This window comes from Acanthaster planci, linkage group LG06, assembly GCF_054643075.1.
Source record: "Acanthaster planci isolate LZ-2023a linkage group LG06, COTS_SCS, whole genome shotgun sequence".
In the NCBI taxonomy this organism is placed as follows: Eukaryota; Metazoa; Echinodermata; class Asteroidea; order Valvatida; family Acanthasteridae; genus Acanthaster; species Acanthaster planci.
This window is the reverse complement of record NC_141782.1, coordinates 20,663,572-20,687,966: the sequence shown is the minus strand read 5'-3', so window position 1 is coordinate 20,687,966 and position 24,395 is coordinate 20,663,572. Positions and strand designations below refer to the sequence as shown.

Here is a 24,395-nt window from a genome sequence, read left to right as displayed (position 1 = left end):
TAGAGCGCTGTTATTCTCGCATAAGATGTCGGTCAACACATTCTTACACCGTGTCTATTTAATGGAGTCCCCCAAACCATACTGGCTTATGAATGTTTTAAATTGACCACAGGTATATGTTCAGTAAAACGTCGACGGTGACATTATGTGACACTAGGGATCGCTGTCCGAAGTCCAAAAATTTCATCAAAATAAGCCATCTTTTTCTTCTCTCCACGAAAATGTGAGGGTAATTATTCAATGGCCGGCCCCATGAGCAAAAGTATTGGGAAACAATATGGCCGTTTCACAATGGTGTGCCACCAAGAGTTTGCAACGCGTTGGCCAATCACACAAAGTCATCGACCCAAAGCGCGTTTAGAAAAGGTCGACAAATTTCGAGCGTTGTGATTGGCCAACACGTTGCAAACTCTTGGAGGCGCCCTATTGTGAAACGGCCGTATTAAATCCAACCCTGAGATTTACTGCTCTAAAATGCTTACACAACAATATATTGCCAAATTGAAAATTAAATGTAGGTTTTATATGAAACGCAATGGCACGTTTTCAAGGGCTTTAGTAAAAATTGCATTCCATGTATCCTTTAGTTTTCAACATGGCCTTAGAAAAGGAGTTGGTACGGCGACAGGCTGTGAAAAATTAAAACCCTCGTGAATCTCTTGTCAAGCGTTGTCTCCCGCTCTTGCGGATTAAAAATTGTCGCCATGGTAACCGTCACTAAAGGTTACAGCTGATCACCTACACGGCCTTCTGACATTTTGTATATTGAAATCGACCGCACGCGCCCACGGAATGTGCCTAGAGGACGGTTGTACACCATAGAAAAACAGAAAATTTCTCGTCATCGAGATTTTTTTTGTTGAACAAAGAACCACTGCTTTAACCAAATTAGTTCTGTTTGAATACTGAGTGTCGTATTCTGTACCTAGGGCGCTTTTGACGGAGTGAAATCCAAATCTGATGGCTTTTATGGGCTAAGGGTGCGATTTCTTGTTGATGAATTTTTTAAATTCCCTTGGACTTTACTATCACCAGATTATGAGAAGAGCCTAGTTAATCGAAAGTAGGAAGTTGATGCACCTCTGCCGAGGCGTATGTTTTCATCGTTTGTTTCAGTAGTTTCTTGGCTTTGTGAAAATGAAGTACAACTTATCTTCTGTATGTTGAACAAAAACAAAATACCTGTAAATCTTTTTGACATTGTCTAGCATCATGTCATTGGACGGCTGAATAAGCCATGCGTTTCATGCATGAACAAGGGGGAAGTGTACCACTCAAGCACAGAGTGACATTTTTCTTGAGACTGTTTTTCAAGGGCCTGTTCATCAAGAAACCAGAAAAATTTTTTAAAAATTTAAAGATCATTTAACTGATAAGAAGAAAATGTCGTCCTTAAACGTCTGTATAAAAGAGTACCAGTCACTCTAGGCTGTACAATGATTTACGTGATTTGTCAGTCTGTGCAGGATTAATGAGCTTCAAATCCTGATTGGCCAATAAAGCACACTGGTATCCACGAGTATGACTCAAGACACAAACTGGTACTCAGTGGAACTGTTTCTCCAAAGACAATTCAGGTGAGCTTTAAACTTTGATTTTTTGGAAATTACTTAATTAAGATCTTGATGAAACAATGTATGTTCGAAAAGAGACAGATTTTGGGTATTTGATAAAACAGAAACTTATGCAATGCAGATAGGCTACAGTACACTGCTTTCTCTGGGCTGTGCATCCAGTGCATGCCTTGCTTGTTCGTCATCCGGTCCCGTGATACATTGCAAATGTTGATCAGGATTTTTTAATGTCAACATTCAGAACAGTGATATTATGCCGGATATTATGTCGGAGAATGGGGATAAAATTGTTTTTTGTTTTCAATAGAAAGATTTAGAATTTTTTTACTATAAACCGGGCGTTGTTTGTAAGTTTGTACGTAACATGTAAACTTATGTACTTTATTTTCGGACAATAGTCCTGTCACTAAACATGCAACATTTTAATACAGGGTTTTCCAGAAAAAAAAGACCCTGAGAAAAGGGGTTAATATGCCCAAACCATGAGATATGATTATAATGTATGAGGATCTCCAAAAAGTAGAAGCAGTATTCTTTCTAATGATACCTTGGTGGTTTCCTTCCTGTTATGCATGACTGAACACCGTTGTCTTGAAAATGGGGCATCCGACTCAGTTGCAACACTTTGAATATCCAGTCAATGAATGGAACAAACGTTTGACACAATGCCAAGACGTAGTCATAATGAAATTCTGAATCACGATTGAAACCATTTGAAGCAAGATATGGGACGGAGAAACCCCCCCCGCCTTTGTGTTGGTCACTGTTTGATCGGAATCTCAGGAATTCTTGAAAGACTAAAGACTTCTGGGGGATGTGTTAGGTAACAATAGTCTAGAGTGTGTATAGGAATTGGACAGGTAAGGGGGGTACCCCTCCGTCCCATATCTTGCCTGGTACATATTGAACTCTACGTCACGTTGCTCGAGTGTAGACCTTTATCACGAGGCTACGATTTTTGTTTTGGCCTTGTATATCAAACGACAAACGTACTACAACTTTACATTAAAAGGAAACAGCCTATTTCTTTCTTCAAGCAAAGCTGCCCCTTGATAAAGATCCAGGATATCAGCCCATACAACCTGACACGTGCGATAGCATGACGGGCCTATACCCATTTCACTTGAAAACCACGTATTTGTGCAGTTCCCTCCCTACGCCTGAAGAAATAAAACTCAAATTGTCAACCGAATATCTGACAATTGAAGTACATCGAATAGAGTATAAAGCACTTCAGATTAAGTGTGCCACAGGAAAAGACATTTCATAACATGTCGGAGGCCATTTTATTTCAATATTTTTGGTCAAACGATGTCACACGCTGTCTCTAATTATGCCGAGACTAATGAGCTTGATAAGAGAAAATTGAGCCTTTATGGCATGCCATGCTGTAGTCATCACGTTGTTCATTTTTTTCGTAACACCTGTCTTTTTTAAAATGTCATCTCTTGGCCAGAGATCGTTGGTCTCAATGAGAAAAAAAACTTTAAAAAGCAGGTCTGTTAGAGACGGAAAAACATGTCGGAGAGGTATAATGAAATGTCTTCATCTCCAAATCCTTCCAGGAACGTATATCACGGGAGGGTGACGGTACATACCCCCCTCCCCAAATCCAATTTGGACTGTTGCATCAATCCGAAGTGGGTCAAAAAGGGGGGAATATTAACTGTTGCATCAATCCGAAGTGGGTCAAAAAGGGGGGAATATTAACTGTTGCATCAATCCGAAGTGGGTCAAAAAGGGGGAATATTAACTGTTGCATCAATCCGAAGTGGGCCAAAAAGGGGGATTAACTGTTGCATCAATCCGAAGTGGGTCAAAAAGGGGGAATATTAACTGTTGCATCAATCCGAAGTGGGTCAAAAAGGGGGAATATTAACTGTTGCATCAATCCGAAGTGGGTCAAAAAGGGGGAATGTTAACTGTTGCATCAATCCGAAGTGGGTCAAAAAGGGGGAATATTAACTGTTGCATCAATCCGAAGTGGGTCAAAAAGGGGGGAATATTTACATACCGCCATCACCCGGGATTTACGCCCATTCGTATTCAGGTTTCCAAGACGACAGTAGTGATGCCTGGATACGACTTCATTCCAGGCTACAGATAATGTACCACCGTTTGGCATAGTTGAGGCTATTGTAATCTTCAATGATTTTAAGATTTTTATTGTGGAGCTCATGCCACTGATTCTCATGCCATGAGGTTCTTGACTCTGAAGCCTGGGTCAAACGTCGTGCTTCTGCCGCGTCAAATGCAAACGCGCGACAGATCGGTACTGCATAGTGTCAAATACGTCATTCATAACATTTCGTAACATCATTCGCCGATTTCAAACTTTAACGCGTCGTTCTCACCATTTCATTCTGTACTTTTACCATTCAATCCTGCAACGCGACCTTTCCAGTCAGCAACTGCAGTGTCGAACTCATGTAGGCCTACGTGGACTTTGAAAATCTTGAAGCAAGACATTTGACGCAGGCATATAAGAATGAACGCGCGGACGTGCAGTTTCCATAGCTTTGCTCGAAGTGGTCTGCATGAGTGTATATGGAAACTGTCATCCATGAGGATACGTACTATTATTGAAGATTTCAAAGTAGTTGGTTGTGTCGTTTATGGTTCTGAGCGAATTAAATTGCAAATACCCTAATACTCTCCTTCCGATTACATGCCTTTCAAAAACAAGGTCAGTAGGTCAGAAATTATCTTTTATTGTAATTATTATTTTCATGGGGGAGGGTAATTTTCTGTGATAATTAAATGGGATATGCAATTTTGTATGCGAACTTTAGGCTAGACTATTTCTATTTCAGTTACGAAAGCTATTTAAATTTGCAACAAATATAATGAATGAAAAATAAGGCTTATTTTTTTTCTCGATAATTCTCTCTATGCACAGCATTACTCACGACCGGAAACTGACCGACAATGCGTAATGCATCGATGGGGCGTGGGTTGTGAAGCTGTAGCAGGTCGCGGTGGATCCTAAACGTAAATTCATGAACACGGAAAATACACAGGCAGCACACAGCACCGTTGCCAGCTTCAGGCATTGATGGGGGAGGGGGTTCACAGTATCAGCTAGCTAGGGCCACATCACAGGAACAAAATATATTTTTCCTGTGTATGCTTTTTGCTGATGGGGGGGGTCAGCTTCCCGCCCCTCACCCTGCCCCCCCCCGGCGACAGGCCCGCCTACACAGACAAGAAATGTCATGTTCTATGAAGTTATCGACTTCAACTGCAGAGCAGCGTGCAGGTCGTGTAGTACGAGTCGACTGATCGCTGCATTTCCATTATGCTCCTGAGCGCGGTGCGGCGCGACGGGAACCGTACAGCATTGCTTCGTTCCACGGTATTGCTCACAGTCGCGGGCGCAAAGGGAACTTAAGAAAACTACCGGGGTTTCTTCTGAAAAAGTAAGTAGGCAAACAAATACAAGAAAGAGATTGTTTAGATCCACCTCGTAAAGACAGAACAGACTACAGAATTTTTGCTAATTTTTGTTAACTCGCTGGAAAAAATGTTCAAGTTAGAGTCGCTCTGTAGAAGAATCGGTCAGGTGAGCAGAAGCAGAACTATTTGGTCATTTCTGGGGCGTTACTAAAAATGGCTGATGACATAATGATGGTGCACATGTTGTAAATCTTTTGTTTTGCTTCAATTTGGTTGTTTTTTGGTTTGTTTTGTTTTTGTTTTGTTTTTTAGTTGTTTATTCTTGCGTCATCTTTTTTCTTTTTCATTTTGATTGACTTTGATGTGTTCTTTTCAGTCCTTCATCAAAATGCCGGAGTCAAAGAAAAAATCTTCGTTCTGCTGAAAAAAGAAGACTGTTACTCAGAAGGCAATTAAGACCACGGATGACGCTCGGCCAGCTGACAAAATCCCCTGGAGCAGCGCACAATTTGTGTATCCAGAGAGGAAGACACAGAAGGAGTTTTAACTGCCCGCGCTGTAACATCTGGCCAATTACTGCTTTCTGGCATGCCTGGTAAGTCGATAGCCACAGCGTGGCGAACGCTTGCTACGCACCATCTGTTTCACAACCACGAAACCACGAAACGATAATGGAAAAGTGTATCAAAATTTAAAAAGTTTATTTACGATGGCAAACGTAGGCCTCATATCAGGGATTTTTCTCTGTTCCTGGTCACAGCAATAATTTGTATTTAAATGCAAGCAAAAACTTCAAGTATTGCTAGGACATTACTGGTACCGCTAAGATGCAGGCAGTAATCAGGCATTTTTGGAATGTTTTCTATTATTCGTCTGACTCCGCGGCGACCATCACCGAACGCTTTGAAGTGTCAGAGTTGCAACTCCTTCTGTGTCCTTCCTCTATGGTGTATCTCAGGCACCAACGATTCTGCAGGGCTTCGCTTTTATCTGACGAAGATTTTTTGAACCACTCGGCTGAAATCTTCCAAGACTGAGCAAAGGGCAAGTCTAGGAGCGACTGCCACTTGAAATCTCTTCTGCAAGAGTGCTTCCAGCGAAACCAGCAACGGATAAAAAAACCTCTCTGATTCCAAGACGAAATCTCATTTAAACAGAAACCCGGCTGCAGGAATGATGGCAAACGTATGTTTTTGAAACCCTGCCAACTTTTATTTTAAAGTTGTCAAAGCAGCTTGTGTAAAGCGCACATCGCCAAGCTGGCAAGAAAGTCATTGGACATTTGTCCAGTTGGAACATTGTACCTTTTCGGCACCAGAAAAGTAGTAAGTGTCTGGTCTAAATTGAATGGTGGCCTGCTTTGAGAGGGGGAGGTAGCACCGTGTCCTTTCTGAATGTTTCATTTGTTAATTTCAACTACAGATCCTCGATGACCCCAAGAGGCTCAACTATTGTTAACAGTTGGACCAAATCAAGGACAAGACTGTCTGTAGTTGAGGGTTTGATTACTTCTCCCCGACATGTAAAAATTTATCAAAGAATTTGACATTGCGAGTAAATGAGTTGTCGGCAGGAAGATAACGTCTCCCTCCCCAACTGGAAATCCACCAAGGCAAACTGCATATATATGGGCTTTCCATGATACCCTGCATGCTTGCCTTAGTCGCTCTTTACTGACCTCAGTTCACCTGAAAGTGGCTTGTAAAAACCACCAGAGGACATAGACAACTAGGCGATGTTTTACCTCAGCATATCCCGGCGAAGACTAATCGACACAGCTCTGTACACCTGTGACAAGGACCTACCACTAAACCTGTTCACCATTGGTCTGGGGTCGTTTCAAATTGAACAAAAAGCGCACATTGCATTTAAAAATATAGATGGGGTTCTAAATACATGTACATACATTACGTCACGCTGTATTCTGTCATCAGAAGCTACCTGACGTCATATTGTCCTTTGGCCTAAGTCACAAGCGCAGAGTTGCCAAACTGGCTGGAGAACTCTCTGGCTGGTCGCGAGTGCAACGCCAAAAGAATTAATAGAAAATGCCACTCATGTTAACAGGGAGGAAGCGAAATGTGAAGTTTAGAGGCTGACGTTGTTAACACCCAAGGGTGAACTTTTGCTGTCCACGGGAAAATGTCAGGCAGTCAATATTTGCAAATGAAAAAGGCCGAAAAGGCTGGTCCTCTGGAGCGCAAAACTACATCCGCTTAGCGTCCTGCATACCCTTCTGGAGATCTCTTGAAGCTTTCTTTTCTTTTTATCATTTTGTTCACGCACTGTCTTGACCTGGATGTTCATCAAATCAATTACGTCAATACAATTCACATTAAAAAACAATTACAAACACTGCTTCGTATCCTGATTTGCTTATTTTTAAGGTTTCATTGAAATGAAAATCTTACAATAAAACAAGCCATTTTCTACATATTATTAATCACCTGCATTATTAGAAAAACTAAATTAACATTTCACATGAGATAAGGTGAAGGAAATTAAAAAATTCGTGTGATGCTTAAAAGTAGTAAGATAAAAAACTGCGGCAGTTGTAATTTTAAAAAACAGATAGTTTGCCAAATACATTCGAAATATTCAGCCTCTTTTACTATAGAGTACCAAAGTGAATGCACCATCAACACAATTATGAGTGTATTATGTGTCACAATTATGTGAACTATCAGGTGAACTATCAGGTGAACCAACATGCCCCTTTACTCCATTTGCTTGCATTGCAATTCCTGGTTCAAAATGACATCACACTTGGGTATTCTATGCTATAACATTTTTTAAAAAGAATGATGGCTGGAAATATGCATGCCACACGAGTCCTGTAAGAAATAATTGCCCTGAAAATAACTCTAGCCCATGGTACATAGATGTCTTAATAGGCAGACTTGACTTTACAGTAGAGGCATTGGCAGAGGTGCATTTTAGCACTGTTTTTCAGACAGAGACAAACTCTGGGATTTGGGGAAAATTTCCGGGGTTTTGGGGCCAAATCAATCATGTTATCTGATGCTGACACCTTGGTAGAATAAAGTTTGACCAAATCTGAACATATCAGTTGAATTACAATGATCGCTGCTGGCCAATATTCAACTGAACTGCACTTTCGGGCTCCCTTAGGAGAGAAGCATAACTTGGTATTGACCTGTTTCATTTCATCCTCCTATTCAATGCCACTTGTCTTCACCAATTAAGGAAAGCCAAACGCATGCCATACCAGCTGCCAGGCATGCTGGCGACTGACGTCCAGCTGTCCGTGGCAGGGTCATACTTGACTGCCGTGCTCAGGCTGCGCCTGCCGTCAAACCCGCCAGCAACGTAGATCTGCCCATCCGCCACACACAGCCCGAAGCTGCTGCGCTCGTGCTTCATGGGTGCCACCTGGACCCAGCGATTGGCGGCAGGGTCGTACTTCTCAACGGTCTTGAGCCACTTCCCATTGAAGCCACCGATGGCATAGATGCAGCCGTTCACCACAGCGGCACCCACATAGGCACGGCACTCCTGTAATGGCATAACAGTGTTCCATCGGTTGCCAACGGGATCATAGCAATGAACGCTGTTGTGGTAAATGTTTTGTCCATTGCTTCCTAAGAGTAAAAGCAATAAATCAATGGTTAATGTTACATTTTTTTACTCGCACTGTTTACACCACATTTTTCATGAAACCTCTGCAGATGATCAATCTTTCTTAATACCATAGTATCGTTCTTTTCAAATTGACGACATAGAAGCAAGAAGTCAATAATGAACCTCTATAAAAAAGACAATGACATATGTAAATGTTAAGCAGTGCTCAGCAATACTGCTAGCATGAAGTACGGCATGGAATTAGCCTTGTTTCAAGAAGTTGACAAACTAGTTCAATTGGCTTCGGCTTGGGAACTAGTTTATCAACTTCTGATACCATGGAGAGCTAATATGCTGGTGCTGGCTCAACACTATCATGTGAGATTCAGTATCATATAAAATGATACTTGATCATATGATGCATGATATTTGTGTCAGTTTGAACGGCATGCATGTCATAAGATTGCACGTGTAATTTCCGGAGACATTGCCAGATCAAAGTGAGCCCTCTGTAGTCATAGAACCCCCTACAAACCCCTAGAAACGTCTTTTGTTACGATTGTGGGCAGAGGTATGTTTTAAAACACCCAAGGACTGGCAGAATTGAGTTTCTAGTGCATGTCTGTGCCACCCTCGGGCCTGTGAGTGACCAGAAGAGAGTCCTATTTGGCCTCGGGAATTCAGAGAGTCCTCTTGAGGAAACAGGACCCTTTTATGGTCACTGAGAGTCTCTAGGGGCACACAGACGTGCACTAGTAACCTCATTGCTTGTCCATACCATCCAGCAGAAATAGACCATATAATATTTGTATAGCACACCTGTACCACCGATGACATAGATGCAACCTCCTAGTACTACCGATCCCATGAATGCCTTGGCTTGCGGCAGCTCAGCGACATAGTCACAGACCCCGCTGACCGGGCAGAACCGCTCCATGGTCTTGGAGTAGCTACTGCCATTGTGGCCGCCAAAGACGTAGCCCGCGTTGTTGAGCAGACAGGCCTGGCATCCGTGACGCCCCTCCCTCATTGTAGCTACTTCCTGCCAGGCGTTGGCGGTCGGGCTGTAGCGCTCAACGGTGCTGATGGAACTGGATGATGTGGAGAGCCCACCTGGAGGGAGTTGAAGATATTGCTCTGGTTCATTCCAAGCCCTACTCGAAGTACAAGAGGTAATAGCACGGGCATGGCTAGACTTTTTGTAATGGGGGGACCATAAATTTATAATGGCCAGTTCAGATGGAAACAACTTTATTGCTTAAGGCTGGTCCGCAGCCAGATATTTCAAAGGTTAAGGGGGTTGATTACCATCCAACAATTGAGCAAATAGCAATGGATTATATATGACGAGAGAGTATGCAAATCACGGTGTCCTCAAATGTCATCATTTACACAGGCATGCTGATGGCAAAAGGATTTTCTGACGAAAACCACTGACAGGGATGTCAGTCGCTATTGAAGTTACTTTTGGTTGTCCCACATGCAATCTGAATACAGCATCAGCCACTGCAAGTCTGTGTCAGTTTCAACCAGCCACAGCTGGGATTGACAGTCATGTCTACAGGACCTGGCTGCAGCTACCAGCCATGTGGCTTCCATTGGCAAACATATTAATTCCAGCCATAGCCACAACTTCAGACACAGACTCAGAGTCTCAAAATAGCCTGAGTGCCACTGTCCTTATGACCTGTGACACAGGGTCAACAAATAATTTAAATATTTACACGAGCTTTTCAGACCACACAGAAAACAGGATAGCATGGTGTACACACCTGCCACGTAGACCTGATTCCCATCGCACGCGATTCCAAATGCCGACCTCCCCAATTTCATTGCTGCGATTGGCTTGTCCTCCAGCTGGCCCGACGACTGACAAGGTACTGACGCGGACCAGCAGTCGCTGTCGTCTGAGAAGATGTGGCAAGAATTCAGGGAGCACCCTTCCTGCTCCCCTCCTACTGCGAGCAACACCTGCCGGTATATTTGACAAGAAACGTGACTGAAGATGCAGTGCCAATGCCAACATTTGCAGGGTCGGACTACAATGGATCATTCCAACAAGAACACTGCTTGTGTCAAATTGTGAACACCCAGCTGCTCTTTCTAAGAACAAGGCATGTTCCCAAATTTGGACAGTGGTCCACGTGAGCCCATACTATCTTGGGAAGGGCGTGTTCCTAATAGGGGATGCATCACATTCTCATCAGAAATGCATCATCTTCCATAAGGGAGCATTCCAGTGGAAACAGGAATGTTCAAACTATTTGAGACATATCATACTCCTTGGGTGCCAATCGGATTTAGTCCAATTTCAACACTAAGCAGCAACCCAACCGTAGATTCTTTAAACCTTTTGCAAAATTAACCAACAAGCACAAGGTAAAGTTAGCAGTCCTACTCCGCTATCGAATCCTTGAAGCTTTCAAGACAAGGACAGAAAGGAAGTTCTTACCTTCACCTTCTTCCTGTGCCCCCTGATTTGCACGGAGCTCTCTGCCTTATTGTTGACCTGCAATAGCTGGATGAGGTGCGACATAATGGTGCCCTCTTGCAATAGAATTGGCTCGGTCTCAATCTGGTCCAGCAGATACTCCGGCGAGAGGAGATGTACCGCCACATGCTTCAGGAGGGGCCAGAGCTGAGAGGCGCGCTGGGAGGGATCAAACTTGGCCCACTCAACTATGACTTGAAAAACCTGGTTAAGGGAGTGAGTTCAAGTTATCTCTACTTCACAGGTACGTGGCTATCCGGGATACACAGTGGTACTTGCCCAGTTGCTTGGCATCACATCAAGCACCATCCAAACTACATGTATGTTTCCTAATCCAAACAATACAAAGCTACGGACTTGAAACCCTGACCCCGAGGACATTTGAAAAACTTTGTTACAATGGGAGATTCAGAATTGTTAGGCATGGACTGAATACTTGGGTGTCAATGAAGGTTGCCTGACAGATTAGAGTAGCCACCAGAGAGTCGTTCGTGTGGGTGTAAATGTCCAGTAAATGAACACATGAATTTTTGAAGAATTTTGAAAACGGAAAATCTTGGAAACGTCTCGCCATCACATCCCGCTCAAGAGAAAGCCACCCGGCAGGAAGTGGTTAACCCTCCTATGCTGAAGTCACTCTTAGCATATTTGTGCTGTAAAACCATAGGAGGGTTGATTCATGGTCATGGCACGAGAGAATTCATTACAATTGGCCAAAAACTGTTAAATTAGGCAACACAATTAGAGTTTTTGAGAAATGAATCCAAGGCAGTGTTTCTCAATTTAATATATATTTTTGTTTTCTGCATGCAAAATTCTGGATTCTACAATGTTAGCTTTAGGCTATCGAAAAAACAAAACACCTGATGTCGATATTGATGCCCTCTAACACATAAAGCAAAGACCTGGAACTTACTTGCTCTTCACAATCCACTGCCAGTTCCTCGCATGCAATCAATGTTTCCAGCTCCGCCCCGGTCAACGACCGGAACTCCGCCTCCACCGACACCTGCCGGAAGTGGTCCCGGGCGTACTTGAGGGCCTGCTGGCCCAGGTCGTGGAAGGAGTACAGGTCGGCCAGACGCCACACACCCAGGCAATTGCTGGGGCCCAGGTGGGAGGCTAGGAACTGGCAGCATGCGCTGGATACACTGGTGACTTGGAGGAGACTCGCACAGGCCAGGATGCTCTCGACATTGTTTGACTCCAGCTAATCAGACAAGTGTGTACCCGTGGAAGTGATTACGACAAAATACAATCCCTTTTATATTAGACTATGTCCCAGACACATGATGCTAGAAATTATAGATCTATAACAGTCTGATATTATCTTTTCACAATTTAATTATTTTCTTCAATTTCAAAAAGGCCTCAAAAATTGAGTGTTCAAAATGGATAATTCTGAACACTTTTTCCTGTGGTAGAACAGTCCCCTTCCTGCATACATCCCCAAAAGCGTACCTTGATGGAGGCCGTGTAGGCATAGGACACCATGGCTTCCAGGGCTGTGGGGTCAACATCTTTCATGATGATGGTGTCTAGTCGACTTTCTTGCATGCTGCCCATGAACATAGCTTGAAAATAGGGGCTGCTAGCGGCAAGGACAAGCCTGTACCAAGAAAAACAAGATATTTAGGCAAACCAACGACATGGAAAGGGAAATAATCGTTAGTATAATACCTCGCCTGCAGATTCTGTATCATGATTGGCTGAGAACTGGTCACATGACATTCACCACATTTGTGAGCTTGCTTTTCAGGACCAAAAGAACTACACGTGTACACAAAGCAATCAAAGAACTGTAGGTACATATACGACCACCTGCATCATATGCAAATGCACACTGATGTGCAGGTTGCACATTACACACATTCCGAAGTGCCAGCACTACAGAGCTGGGTTCAAAATATCTCATAAAAGAGGTGATTTGAAAAAGTGCTGGCAAGTTTTCACACAATTCTTATTCAAAAAGTCATGCCTTTAACATGCATTCATAAATACCTCTGACCTCCTGACAGTCTCTCTATTCAACAACGTGGACCTTGATTGCGCATTAAAATTTGATAACACCTACCGAGAAGTGATAATGCCAGCTGCGTACATATTTGTAAATCATGTTTTAGCACACGGACACAACACAGTTTAATCGATTCTGAATGGACAAGAGCATGCGGCTCGCCGCTCGCGCGCCATGTCCATATAAGGAGATTCTTTTGGGCAACTATAAAATGAAATGGATGGGGGTGTTTCGGCAAACGAAAGTAAAATTCGACAACAAAATCATTGGAAAACCATCATACATTGACTTCTTTTGACTCTCTGACTGAAAAGGTATTTATGAATGGGAATAAATATGTGCTTGGCCAGTCTGAAATTAACGTTTAAGACCCGCCACTCACCCATTTATTCCCTTATTCAGATCAAATTTATCAGTTATCAGTGTTGCAAAACCCTCCATGGAATATTCTATTTAAATAGAATGCTTCAGGATCATCTCAAGAGGCTGCTTACACTCCACCTCTCGAAGCAATCACCAGTTGTATATTATTGATAACAGTAACTTCATATTTACAAGTGAGAATTCCATATATTTCCTTGAAGGCAATGAAGAGGTTTGTACTGAATACATACTAAAGGTGGTAGGATGCCTTTCAAAATATCTAAAAGTATAACATGAATAATACGAATGACATTTCCTTTTAAAAATTGTGATTAAATGATAGTCCTTTAAATGGACTCCAAGTTGCCAGCACAGGTCGAGGTCATCTGAAAATGCCCATTTGTTTCCCAATCTGTTATAAATTGTAATTGTTCAGAATACACTGTACATGCATTTCCCAAATTCTCCTTTAACAGTTAAGTCAGTTTCTTCAATTGATAAAATACCTCCAAACAATTCTCAAGGACTCTTGTCTGTAATTTTCACCTTCAATGTGGGACTATGCTCCAGAGGTTTCTAAAGAAAGATGATGAACTGAAGTGGTTGGTATTTCATTCACAGGCAAATCTTGGCTTTCGTGGGGGACAGGGAGCCTATTTCCAATTCTGAAAGATGCCATTTGTCCTCATTGTGCATGAGGCTGTGTTACGCCCTCTGTAGTCTACGCGACAAGTCTATAGATGTATCCATTTTTAACCTGCTCAAACTGAATCTCACCTATGCGCCTGTAGACAGTGCTTGTCTATCTTCAGTGTGACATCGCAGAGGTGGCCCTCCTTGCGGAATCGCTCTAACATCTCTAACACTGTGCTGTGGTGGCAGCCATCCCTGTGCCATGTCACTGGCTCCCCCATTGTCAACTCCCCTAATGCAGCTTAGAACCTAATTTTAAGAATGACAGGAGAGAGATTACCGTGACTAGAAGAAATCACTGCGACATAATACTTCTTCCATTAGCACATTCATGCATAAACTCAGACAGCAATATACTCTAGAGCCCCACTTTTGTATAAGAGAACAAGAATTCCGTGTGGGACAATCACATTAATTTAAAAGCCAACCTTTTGGAAAGAATTCTATTTGCAGATGCCACTATTTTTTTCTGCTGTAATGAATAAGCCATCTGAAAGCAATAAAATGTCCTGAAAAGTCAAATTTAGAATTTAGTATTTAGCTTGGGCTTCAATTTTTGGAAGAATATTTGAAAGAGAAACCATGACAAATGCACAATCAACAGGCAATAAATTGACTTAGTGTTTACTGTCATGATTGTGGTAACAACACTAGGCGTACTGAACATGTCGCAATATCACGTACTGCGCTCATCACAAGATTCCGTTTTTCATTCATTTTTTCATGACTGCCTGGGTGAATCTCCCCCAAAATTAGTTTTGCCCAATGGGAGTTGTTTTGCCCAGAACAAGACGTGTATTGTGGACTTTTTTTACAACTTTTTACAGTTGGTGGGGCATTCCATGAACTTATCCTGCTGTCGGACATCCAGGAGCTTTTGTACATTATTGAATAGCACGAAGGGTAAATTTGCCCCATGTGTTAATGGACTGACAACGATGTCCTAGAGCACGTCTACATGTATGTCCCCGAGGGACTGTGAGTGACAAGAAGAGGGTCCTCTTTCCCGAGGCTGAAGGACTCTCTCTTCTGGTCACTCACAGGCCTGAGGGGGCATAGGCCTACACTAGTGACCGAATTTGGCCAGTTTATATGTGTTTTACAACACACCTAAAAAGAGAAAAAATACTAGGGTTTGAACTGTTTTATTCAACTTTCAATGGCACTTCAAAAATTGCAAAAATATTGAAGGTTCATTTTAGTTTTCATAGACGCAGTCTAATTTTGTGTTGCTACAGTCAACAAAGAAAAGAAATCTTCCAGGCTTTAAATTGTTTCGATTCAGGACATCCTCCAGAGGGCGCAATAAGCAGTCACAAATTTTCAAGACTAGTACCTGACAGGACCTTAGTCTCTGGAATTGACACGCATGCAATGTCTAGGCTTGTGTCAAGTCACACTGACGCCAAATTCATGTACTAGCCTAGAGTGTACCACACGTGACCGTATTTCAGCCAACCAGGATAAAGAACTAAGAAGTGGTATGTTATAAAAGTCCACAATAATAATAATCAGAAATAGTGACTTCACGCCAAGTGCTATCACACATGCATGCTATCGCACAAGTCTTCTGTGCAGGTGCACATGCTCAGAAGACTTAACCATAATAGAGGGAAACCAATTCATGACAATGCGTAACTTTGGTGAATGGATGCTCGCAATTGTTATTGTATACAATTTGTTCCCCTCTAGCTTCGCTCACTTACTGGCACAGGGAGCACTAAAATCGACATGGCATGGAACAGAAAATTGGCTTATAGGGCTAGAAAGAGAATTAAAACATGTAAAAAGGAGAAATTTTCCAAACAATACCTACCACTTGTCTTTTGTCAATATATTTCTCAGTACGTAGTGGGCTGAGTAGACGTTACACAACTGCCCGGGCCAGTCTCAAGTCTAGAGCGAGAAAAGTTGGTCCCAAGATGAAGATTACGGACAACAAAATATGTAGGCCTACGAGTAGTAGTCGGTAGTAGTAGGCCGCTATGCCTGTATCATCTAGGTCTACACGATTCTTGGACGGCAGTCTTCATCCTATACCATGGCCTAGTGTGCTGCTTGAGGGGGTTTCAACTGCGAAAATGTTAGTGAAAATCAAGGCAGCAATTCATGAAGTTAGTTGAGATAGTTCAAGAAAAGGTATTCAACCTAATTACAACAACCACGGGGGAATAAAGAATACAGCGACACAATAGTTGCCCTTGAAGTAGTACCAAGGCCTACGCGATAAAAACGAGATTCAATTTAAGTATGTTCGCCTATGCTGAATTCTTTGAAAAGACTTTGACACAGCCTAGACGTTCCCAAGTACCACGAACACGTAGTGATATCAGGGAGCCCGACTAATGTCGATTGAATAATTCTGACGTATGAGCCTCAGAGGTGAAGGTGAGAGCGCGACCCTGGGCGCGGGCAGGCGCGGCCGGGTGCGACCGGACCCTGGGCCGATCGACTCAGCGGTTGACAGACTAGACGCGCCGGCAAGGCATGCATTGTACGAAGTCCGCGGGGCCGTGCGAAAACTGTTTCTTGCGGTATGCCTACAGCCCTCATTTGGGAAAATTATGGACCTACGAAAAATGTGCTCTTGTACGTCTTTGAAACTCACATGAACAAGTATCGATACATGAACAGTACATCTTGAAATGGTTTCGCGGTACCCGCTACATCTGGCTTTATAATTGGACCCCGACAAGCTCATATAGTCAAGTGGTAGACGCCTGCACTTGCCGAGTCGTGGGTTCGAGTCCCACGCAAGTGAATTTATTCAAAACTTACAGGAAAAGGATATACAATGTTGGTATACGTCGGTGTAAGGGCAAAACACGTAATTAAATTTAACACCTCAACAAACCCGCTTTTCATTTGAGGTAGCAGCCTATTTGCAGCACAAAATGAAATGCAAAGTCGATTTCAACCAAGACTGAACTATGTTAATTTAATTTCAACTACACACTCGTCAATGTCACGGTACACGTTCACTCTACATTTTTAAACCAGTTTACTTTGTGCCACAGTAAAAGGGGGAAATGCTGATGTAATTCACGCCTAGCTGCCACCGGCGCTCAGAACATGCAAGCATAACTGGATTTGCAGGCGCCAGGCAGTCGATCGTCATCGGTGACATGGCATTCTTTAAATCAGTTTGCCACCGCGGTCGAGTAGCCTACCGTGACGATTTGGGTGACTGCGCCGTGCGCACTGATCCCGCTAATGCACCTGTCAATCATTGTAATCCCGGCCCCGGGGAACCCGGCACTAAAGCGGGGACTTTATTTAATATTGTAAGAGGGACTGCAGTGGACAAAAAGTGGAACGTTACGGCGTTATGTAAAATGCAAATTGTGATGTCTGCATAACCGCAGGTTGTTGACATCACAGACATTTTTACACAGCAGTAAGTAGTGTTTACGTGTATTTTCACGACATGCATTTTGAGCGTGTCATATTTAGTGACACGCGCCTAATGATGCGCGCGCTTACGCGTATACGCGTAGTTTGCATTACGCGATACGTCACATGCAGTGCCGTGTCATTTCATTGTGCGATGTGTCGTGTGTACGTGATCGCTCATCGTGTTCATGCTGTTTTAATTTTAGGAGGCTTTTACAATAAGGGTAAGACCACCACTGTCTTCGTATCGATGATCAATATTTTTGAGACCATTAATCATAAAAGGAAAAGTGTGGATGATGGGTCACATTATGTATTGTCTGATTGTACTTATGACTTATGTACTCAGGCTGATAACCCCACTAGTGTGGCACGGACTCTCACTCCCGATCTATCCTTAAGTTAAGGATAGATTAAGGATGGATCGGGAGTGAGAGTCCGTGCCACACTAGTGGGGCTACCAGGCTGATAACAATGCTGGAGCGTAGATAGATGTGTGCATAGAGCATGTGGAGGAATCAGGACAAAGGATACTTCTTTGCTTTGTGCATGCCAACGTTGGGAGTTATTTAAGCAAGCGAGACTAGACCGTGTAAGAGCTATTTAATCCAATGCGATCCGGCTTTCAAACCTGCCTGCGTCATGCTTTAGAAGGTCGTTACTCAAGCAGATTATGGTGCGAGTGCGAGAAAGGCTCAATACGTACGTGTGCTGGCCCGCGCCAGCCCGCTTGATGCACATTACGTAATACTGAATAGAATGACTGTAGTATGGCCTAGTCGGTTTTTCAATCATGCCATGGGATGGCCATGCGGAAGCTTATGAAGCACAGATCAAATATAGGGATCTTGAGTGGAGACTGAACCTGAGATGGTTGAGGCATGGTAGAGGGAACTTATGACTACATCATCACATGATTGTACAAATCCTTCAATTTGGCTCTGGGCCTACTCACTGACATGACTAACAGAAGTGATTTGCATATTTGTCAATCAATAGATCTGTGCTTGCCTGCTGCTTTGCCTGTTCCAATCCAAGACAACTTCCTGGATCGCTTGAACGTCAGGCTAGCAGGATTTTAAGTTTTTTGTAGCACTCTGAAGGTGATCACTATGAAGCACCTTGTAATTTTGTTGACTCTGCTTGCCTGCATTGGTAAGTCAAACTGAAGTGGACTGGAATGTTGAAAATGTTCTCTGTCCATGGTATAGTGCGATCCTGGGACACTTAATCTGATTCAATGATGGTTTCCAATGCAGTGATGATTTGTCAAAATATCCACCTTTAGCCACACAAGGCCCAATTGCGGCTTTATTTAAAACATCAAAACGTTGAGAAAGATAATGCATAAAATGACCTTTTATCATTTAAATGAATGAAAAACCTTCATGAAAAAACACAAAAAGGGACTAACAAAGGGGTTGAATATAAAGAGAGAATAAAGTGGAATTAAAACAAAGGCAGAAATTAAGGAACTAACATTAAAATGTGACCCCCCAAAAAATCAAATTATTAAACATTTAAATGGAGGATGTTACTCCAAAAATGAGCCAACAAAGATGGCAGTTAAGTTAACTTGCAAGCAAAAATTGACCTGGAGAAAAAGAAGAAAGCCAAACCCTCTGAGATTGGTCTGAAAACTTTGAACCATTTCCTGATGAAAATGCTTTCCTGCTTATTTGACTTTTTAGGGACATGATGGCCAATATGCCATTGCAAGAAAAACTATTGTCAGTTAGTAGAATTCTTCGCGATAACTTTGATAACACCACCGAATATCAGTCGAGCTACTCAAAACAAAGTGACAGTGAAAAACTGTAGCAGTAAAACCTACATATACACCTATCAATTTATTTCCTTCTTGATTATGTAGGAACAATCCAGGCCCTAAAATGTTACGCTTGCAACTACACCAATGCTGTTCCCACTTACAATAGCTTCTGCGATGTGAACTTTAATAAGAACGGGTTCGGTGCTGTGGCATCCATCGTGGAGTGTGATGGCGTGTGTGTCGTAAGTAATCTGGCAGCGTTGGGGAGTAACTTTGGACCTGTAGCCAAAGAAATTGCACCACCAAATTAGACCCGAGGGTTTTCATGGTGAAAGAACAATATGAATAAAACGATTGCGGTTACACCATTGATCTATCTCTTTCTTGAGTATATGTATGTGTGGTTCTGAGAAGAACCGGGGAATAACTCTAGAACCACACGTACCCAACAAAGAGATTGATCCGTGGTGTAACTGCAATCATTTTACTCAAATTAGACCTGTTTTTTCATGCATTGTTCAGCCAACAAGTTTCTTAATGAACTTCCACTGTGGTAAAATGAGTTTAAAATCATATTTCCCAAATTTTCTCTGTTGAAGAACTTTTTATAACAACAAAAGTACCCCCACAGGATTTTTATCTAAATGAATTTGTTTGGAGAGCATTGTAATCAGTGTGAACTGGTTCATTTCTTTGCAATGCATGTGTTGGGGTTCCTTCCAGGGATTCAAAGAAAGTTGAAGTTCAAAGTTCCCCCCCCCTAAAAAATAGGGAACCATGACCCACACAGCCGATGGACTGGTAAACACCACGCCGGGTCACTGCCTTCCCACTGACTGGGGAACAAGAATGCTGCCACTTTGGACCTGGCTGACTTCCATTCTTTGCTTGGCAGCACACTGAGCAATAAACACAATTTTGCACAGTTCCACCCGAGGTTTAATCTGGAATAGCAACATTTGCCTGTCTCTTTCCAGCCAAGGTGAAAAACTGCTTGTTCTCTCTCTCTGAGAAAAGTTTTGCAATTGACATCCCTTAATTGCTGTTATCTCCAGCCCTGTTTCCACTGCACACAGTCTTTTGGGAAGGAAACGTGAAGACTTGTTCCCCGGCGTCAAAGATTTGTGCAAACAATAGGTGTTTGTATATTTCAAAGGAGCAAAAACTGCCTGACCAAATTTGTTTTTGCCAGTCTGCAGAATAGGTGGACAGGAAACCAGATGGGACACTGGTTCCATCTGCTAGTATTAATCATGCTTGCCAGGCACTCTCTAGCCATGCACAGATGTGAAACCAATCTTCCTTCAGGCAGGCAGGGAACCAGATGAGACTCTTGTTCCATTGCTAGTGTTAATCATTCTTGACTGGCACTCTCTAGCCATGCACAGATGTGAAACCAATCTTCCTTCAGGCAGGCAGGGAACCAGATGAGACACTGGTTCCACTGCTAGTATTAATCATGCTTGACTGGCACTCTCTAGCTGAGCCATGCACAGATGTGAAACCAATCTTCCTTCAGGCAGGCAGGGAACCAGATGAGACACTGGTTCCACTGCTAGTATTAATCATGCTTGACTGGCACACTCTAGCTGAGCCATGCATAGATGTGAAACTCAATCTTCCTTCAGGCAGGCAGGGAACCAGATGAGAAACTGGTTCCACTGCTAGTGTTAATCATTCTTGACTGGCACTCTCTAGCTGAGCCATGCACAGATGTGAAACCAATCCTCCTTCAGGCAGGCAGGGAACCAGATGAGATACTGGTTCCACTGCTTTGCTAATCATGCTTGACTGGCACTCTCTAGCCATGCACAGATGTGAAACCAATCTTCCTTCAGGCAGGCCTCATACACAATAGTGCAATTTGGTTTTACAAAAATATACCTTTACATAAACCCTTCCAATTGTATAGATTTTGCAATCATGTGGAAGGATTTTTCAGTCCAAATTATATGAGGGTTAAGTAAATTCACTCCTATACCACTGACAATGAAATGACAAGGTCGAAGGCGCCAACAGGGCACACGTCGTTCATTTCTTTCTCTCCTGGTCCCCTCAAAACCACTTTTTTCTTGTTTTGTCCCTTCAGAAAGCGAGCGGTGGACTTGGTGGTCTGGTTGGAGTAGAGCGGAAATGTGACACTTCAGAGAATCCGGATTGCCCCAACGCTTGTGGGTCAGTGCAGGGCACCACCATCGGTGGTTGTAGGCACTGCTGCAAAGAAGACCTCTGCAACGGGGCCACCCTGGTGACCTTTAACCTTCTGACCCCGGTTGCCATGTTGGTTTCTGCCTGGTTGGGCTATTAAGGGTAAGTCCACTGATTCAAGCCCCTTTGAAAACAGTATTAAATCAGCCTAGCACTGTTAAGGGCCTAATAACATGCACGCCAACATCCCTGAGATTTCCGAAACACAAATGAAATTCTTGTCTGGTCACTAATCTTTCAATTTCTTTTCAATTTTTTGTGGGATAACCAATTACATTTATAATTATTCCCACAAAACCGTAATCACCCCCCAAAAAGTGATTTTTCCGAAGACTGATTGCAGCCATTTCTCAAGTGGCAACCCTCAACTTTCTCGGGCACTTACGACCATTTTTCAACCATAGTTATTGGCCCTTCTGCGTGAAAGCTCAAAGACCCAGGGAGTTGATCCTGGCAACGCTTTACACAATCTCACCATTTTGGGGGCCAAACAATCTCCTTTTCAAAAAATACTGTGGGGGCACTTTTAATGCTAATGAGCTGGCCAGAAACTCTCACTTGAATTAGTGGTCTGCACCCTTAATTTGGGAAGAGGCAATGATGAGGCATGATTCACAGTTTGTATTCTGTGTTTGTATTCCATTTCATGTTTGTATGAGAAAAAGGTTTTTAATGGTGTATTGAATGTTTGGTGTGTCCGTGTATTTCCATTATTAGAAATAATTGTGATTGCAACAACAAAATAGCATGATTTCAGGCACTTTCTTTAATAAGTTCTAAAGTCTTAAATTCATCAGAAACAAGTGCAGAAATAGATTCACATTGGTACTTTTGAGACAACACTTTAAAATTATAAGGTACGTGTAGGCTTGTAAAAATGGATTAAATTTGGACAAATTAATAAAGATTTAGTAGATTCCTGTCAACAGGCACATAATTCTCATAAAACTTGCCTTTGTTGGATACAGGTCCAGCCTAGAGCGTTTAAACCCTTAATTTACCTTCCTAAATTCTTCTCAGATTCTCCACTTTCTAGAAAACCAAAGGTTTCACATTCTTTGGATTCCAACTTTCAATGGACACTAATCAGCGCCATGTGCAAGCCCATCGCTAGGGGATGAGTAGCTCCCCCATGAGTAAAAAACCCATAAGCATAGAAATCATTTTTTTGCCTCCGTAGCTGGTACTGGGGCCTCCACAATTCAGTTTGGTTTAGTTTACTTTGCTCACTGCGACGAAAGGCCGGGTCTCGAGCCTCCTAGTCGCTTTTGATTGATCTTTGGGAAAGTTTCTATTGGGGTAAAGTAGAGTGGGCTTACGGATGTGTACATGTGCAATTGTGTATAGAGTCAAGATCTTCATTGTCATTTTGTTCACATTTGATGGATATGTCTGTGCATTATGAGCGGTAGACAGATGCAATATCTTCACATCAATAAACACTTTTACAAATTTCAATAAGCAGAAGCAAAACAAAAAAATGACATTTGATTCAAACAACCAGAAGACCTAGATTTAAATGACAACAGATCAGGATATCATTTTCAAAAGCATTGTCTTTCTGAGTTATTTACATTACCCATGTTACCGCCTTATTTCCAAGTGCACTTGTGATGCTCTCTGGGTCTATTTCAATTATTCATTATGCAGCTCTGGGAGGTTTTTCAGAGTATGAATTTTAAAAACATCCAAGTAGCAAAGGCCGTCGTTCAGATGCTAGTTTGCTCATCAAGAGGATGGATTTCCTGGATGACCTCCGTGAAAGGAGTGTGTAATAGAGTTCCCTTGAGAAATTTTGGAAATGTTAGTGGCGAATAGTAACCCTCGATTTTCCCGTCTTGGCAAACATGTTTTTAACTTGAAATCACCAGCTTGGCAAAGATAAAAACTGACTTTTCAATGGACAAAAAAAGTGTTATTTCAAACTTCAGAGAACAAAGTCTTGGCGTGTGGCTGTCAGATAAATTACTACAGATGAAGGGAAATGAAGCCTTAATGATGTAAATTAATATCAAAAGTATGCAAATAATACCCATATATCCTTTTCCATTTGATATTTTAATAATTGGTACTTTATATCCAAAGCTTCAGGGATCATCCTTTTCATATGTTTTTTTATATTCATGTATATACAAACCATGCCTGAAAGAGAGGGTTTTTAGGGCACCATCTGCACTTTTTAAAATTGCAAAAAATGATATGATGACAATATGCATAGTTCCTTTTCTCCTTAGACATTGGCGACTGTACTCTTTGCTCGCTTTTGATGATAAAAGGGGGATCGGGTCGGCCACTTTGAAGGGGCTTTATTAAGACAAAGTCATAGAGTGACTTCCTAATGACACCCAGGTTCCCTCGGGCGATATGATATTTAATTAATCCTTCTCGTGCATACTTCAGGTGTGTTATTGTTAGCTTTCTATTAATACTACATTACTAAAACTTAATACATGTATTGTTAAGTTAATTAATTACCCTGTATATTCCGAATACATTTTAATCATTTAAAATGGTGTTATACCTTCCTGAAATGTTTTCGTTATATCTGTTGCATGGAAGAAATAAACGTTAACCACAGTTCTTTCACGTTTGGTTTATAAGTGTACATTTGTCATATCTCAGTTGAACAGAATTTATGCAGTGTTACTAATTATGTTGGATCCAAAATTTGGAGCCGAAATCTAAACTGATGACAACCGTTTTTTTTTCTTTTGTAAATTGTGCTTTTGCTTTTTTTGATTAATTTTTTTTCTAGTTTTTGCATGACAATTTAAACAATAAAATATATCAATTACCGCCAAAGCATCCAACCACTTTTTTTTAGGAGAATATGTTTAAGACTGGACCGTTTTACAGTGATGCAATAAATTTCGGGATGCGCCGCGTTAGTTCATGCATGAGGCCAGT

At 42.2% G+C, this 24,395-nt stretch overlaps 2 protein-coding genes across 5 annotated transcripts; one reads left to right on the top strand and one right to left on the bottom strand.

Annotated features, from left to right (window-relative positions):
• Nucleotides 1-7,329: 7,329 nt before the first annotated feature.
• Nucleotides 7,330-16,817, bottom strand: LOC110990885 (kelch-like protein 28). Its single transcript, XM_087138292.1, has 9 exons — nucleotides 16,725-16,817; nucleotides 15,933-16,012; nucleotides 14,201-14,365; nucleotides 12,505-12,652; nucleotides 11,960-12,253; nucleotides 11,005-11,247; nucleotides 10,325-10,523; nucleotides 9,372-9,665; nucleotides 7,330-8,572 (listed from the first exon to the last, which is right to left on the bottom strand). The coding sequence occupies exons 3-9, from the start codon at nucleotides 14,335-14,337 to the stop codon at nucleotides 8,166-8,168; spliced, it is 1,722 nt and encodes a 573-aa protein (XP_086994418.1). The 5' UTR covers nucleotides 14,338-14,365; nucleotides 15,933-16,012; nucleotides 16,725-16,817; the 3' UTR covers nucleotides 7,330-8,165.
• A 572-nt stretch (nucleotides 16,818-17,389) lies between these two features.
• LOC110990884 (uncharacterized) lies at nucleotides 17,390-24,074 on the top strand. Of its 4 annotated transcripts, none has more exons than XM_022255968.2 (4): nucleotides 17,390-17,513; nucleotides 18,509-18,664; nucleotides 19,383-19,522; nucleotides 21,370-24,074. In XM_022255968.2, exons 2-4 carry the CDS (start codon nucleotides 18,622-18,624, stop codon nucleotides 21,586-21,588), a joined length of 402 nt encoding a protein of 133 aa, XP_022111660.2. In that variant the 5' UTR covers nucleotides 17,390-17,513; nucleotides 18,509-18,621; the 3' UTR covers nucleotides 21,589-24,074. The 4 variants fall into 4 exon arrangements, with proteins under 4 accessions (XP_022111660.2, XP_022111659.2, XP_086994419.1 ...); XM_022255967.2 differs by lacking the exon at nucleotides 17,390-17,513 and adding an exon at nucleotides 17,601-17,733; XM_087138293.1 differs by lacking the exons at nucleotides 17,390-17,513; nucleotides 18,509-18,664 and adding an exon at nucleotides 17,627-17,733 and having other exon boundaries at nucleotides 21,370-21,590; nucleotides 22,509-24,074.
• The last annotated feature ends 321 nt before the right edge of the window (nucleotides 24,075-24,395 follow it).

What these genes read in the sequence shown, in the direction of transcription:
- LOC110990884 (XM_087138293.1), top strand. Translation starts at nt 17,664, where the DNA reads ATGTGTCGTGTGTACGTGATCGCTCATCGTGTTCATGCTGTTTTAATT. An exon ending in AGGAGGCTTTTACAATAAGG is followed by an intron (nt 17,734 to 19,382) that starts GTAAGACCACCA and finishes TTGATTATGTAG; the next exon opens with GAACAATCCAGGCCCTAAAA. An exon ending in AGTGTGATGGCGTGTGTGTC is followed by an intron (nt 19,523 to 21,369) that starts GTAAGTAATCTG and finishes TTGTCCCTTCAG; the next exon opens with AAAGCGAGCGGTGGACTTGG.
- LOC110990885 (XM_087138292.1), bottom strand. Translation starts at nt 14,337, where the DNA reads ATGGGGGAGCCAGTGACATGGCACAGGGATGGCTGCCACCACAGCACA. An exon ending in CCTACACGGCCTCCATCAAG is followed by an intron (nt 12,254 to 12,504) that starts GTACGCTTTTGG and finishes TTGTCTGATTAG; the next exon opens with CTGGAGTCAAACAATGTCGA. An exon ending in CAGTGGATTGTGAAGAGCAA is followed by an intron (nt 11,248 to 11,959) that starts GTAAGTTCCAGG and finishes TCCCTTAACCAG; the next exon opens with GTTTTTCAAGTCATAGTTGA.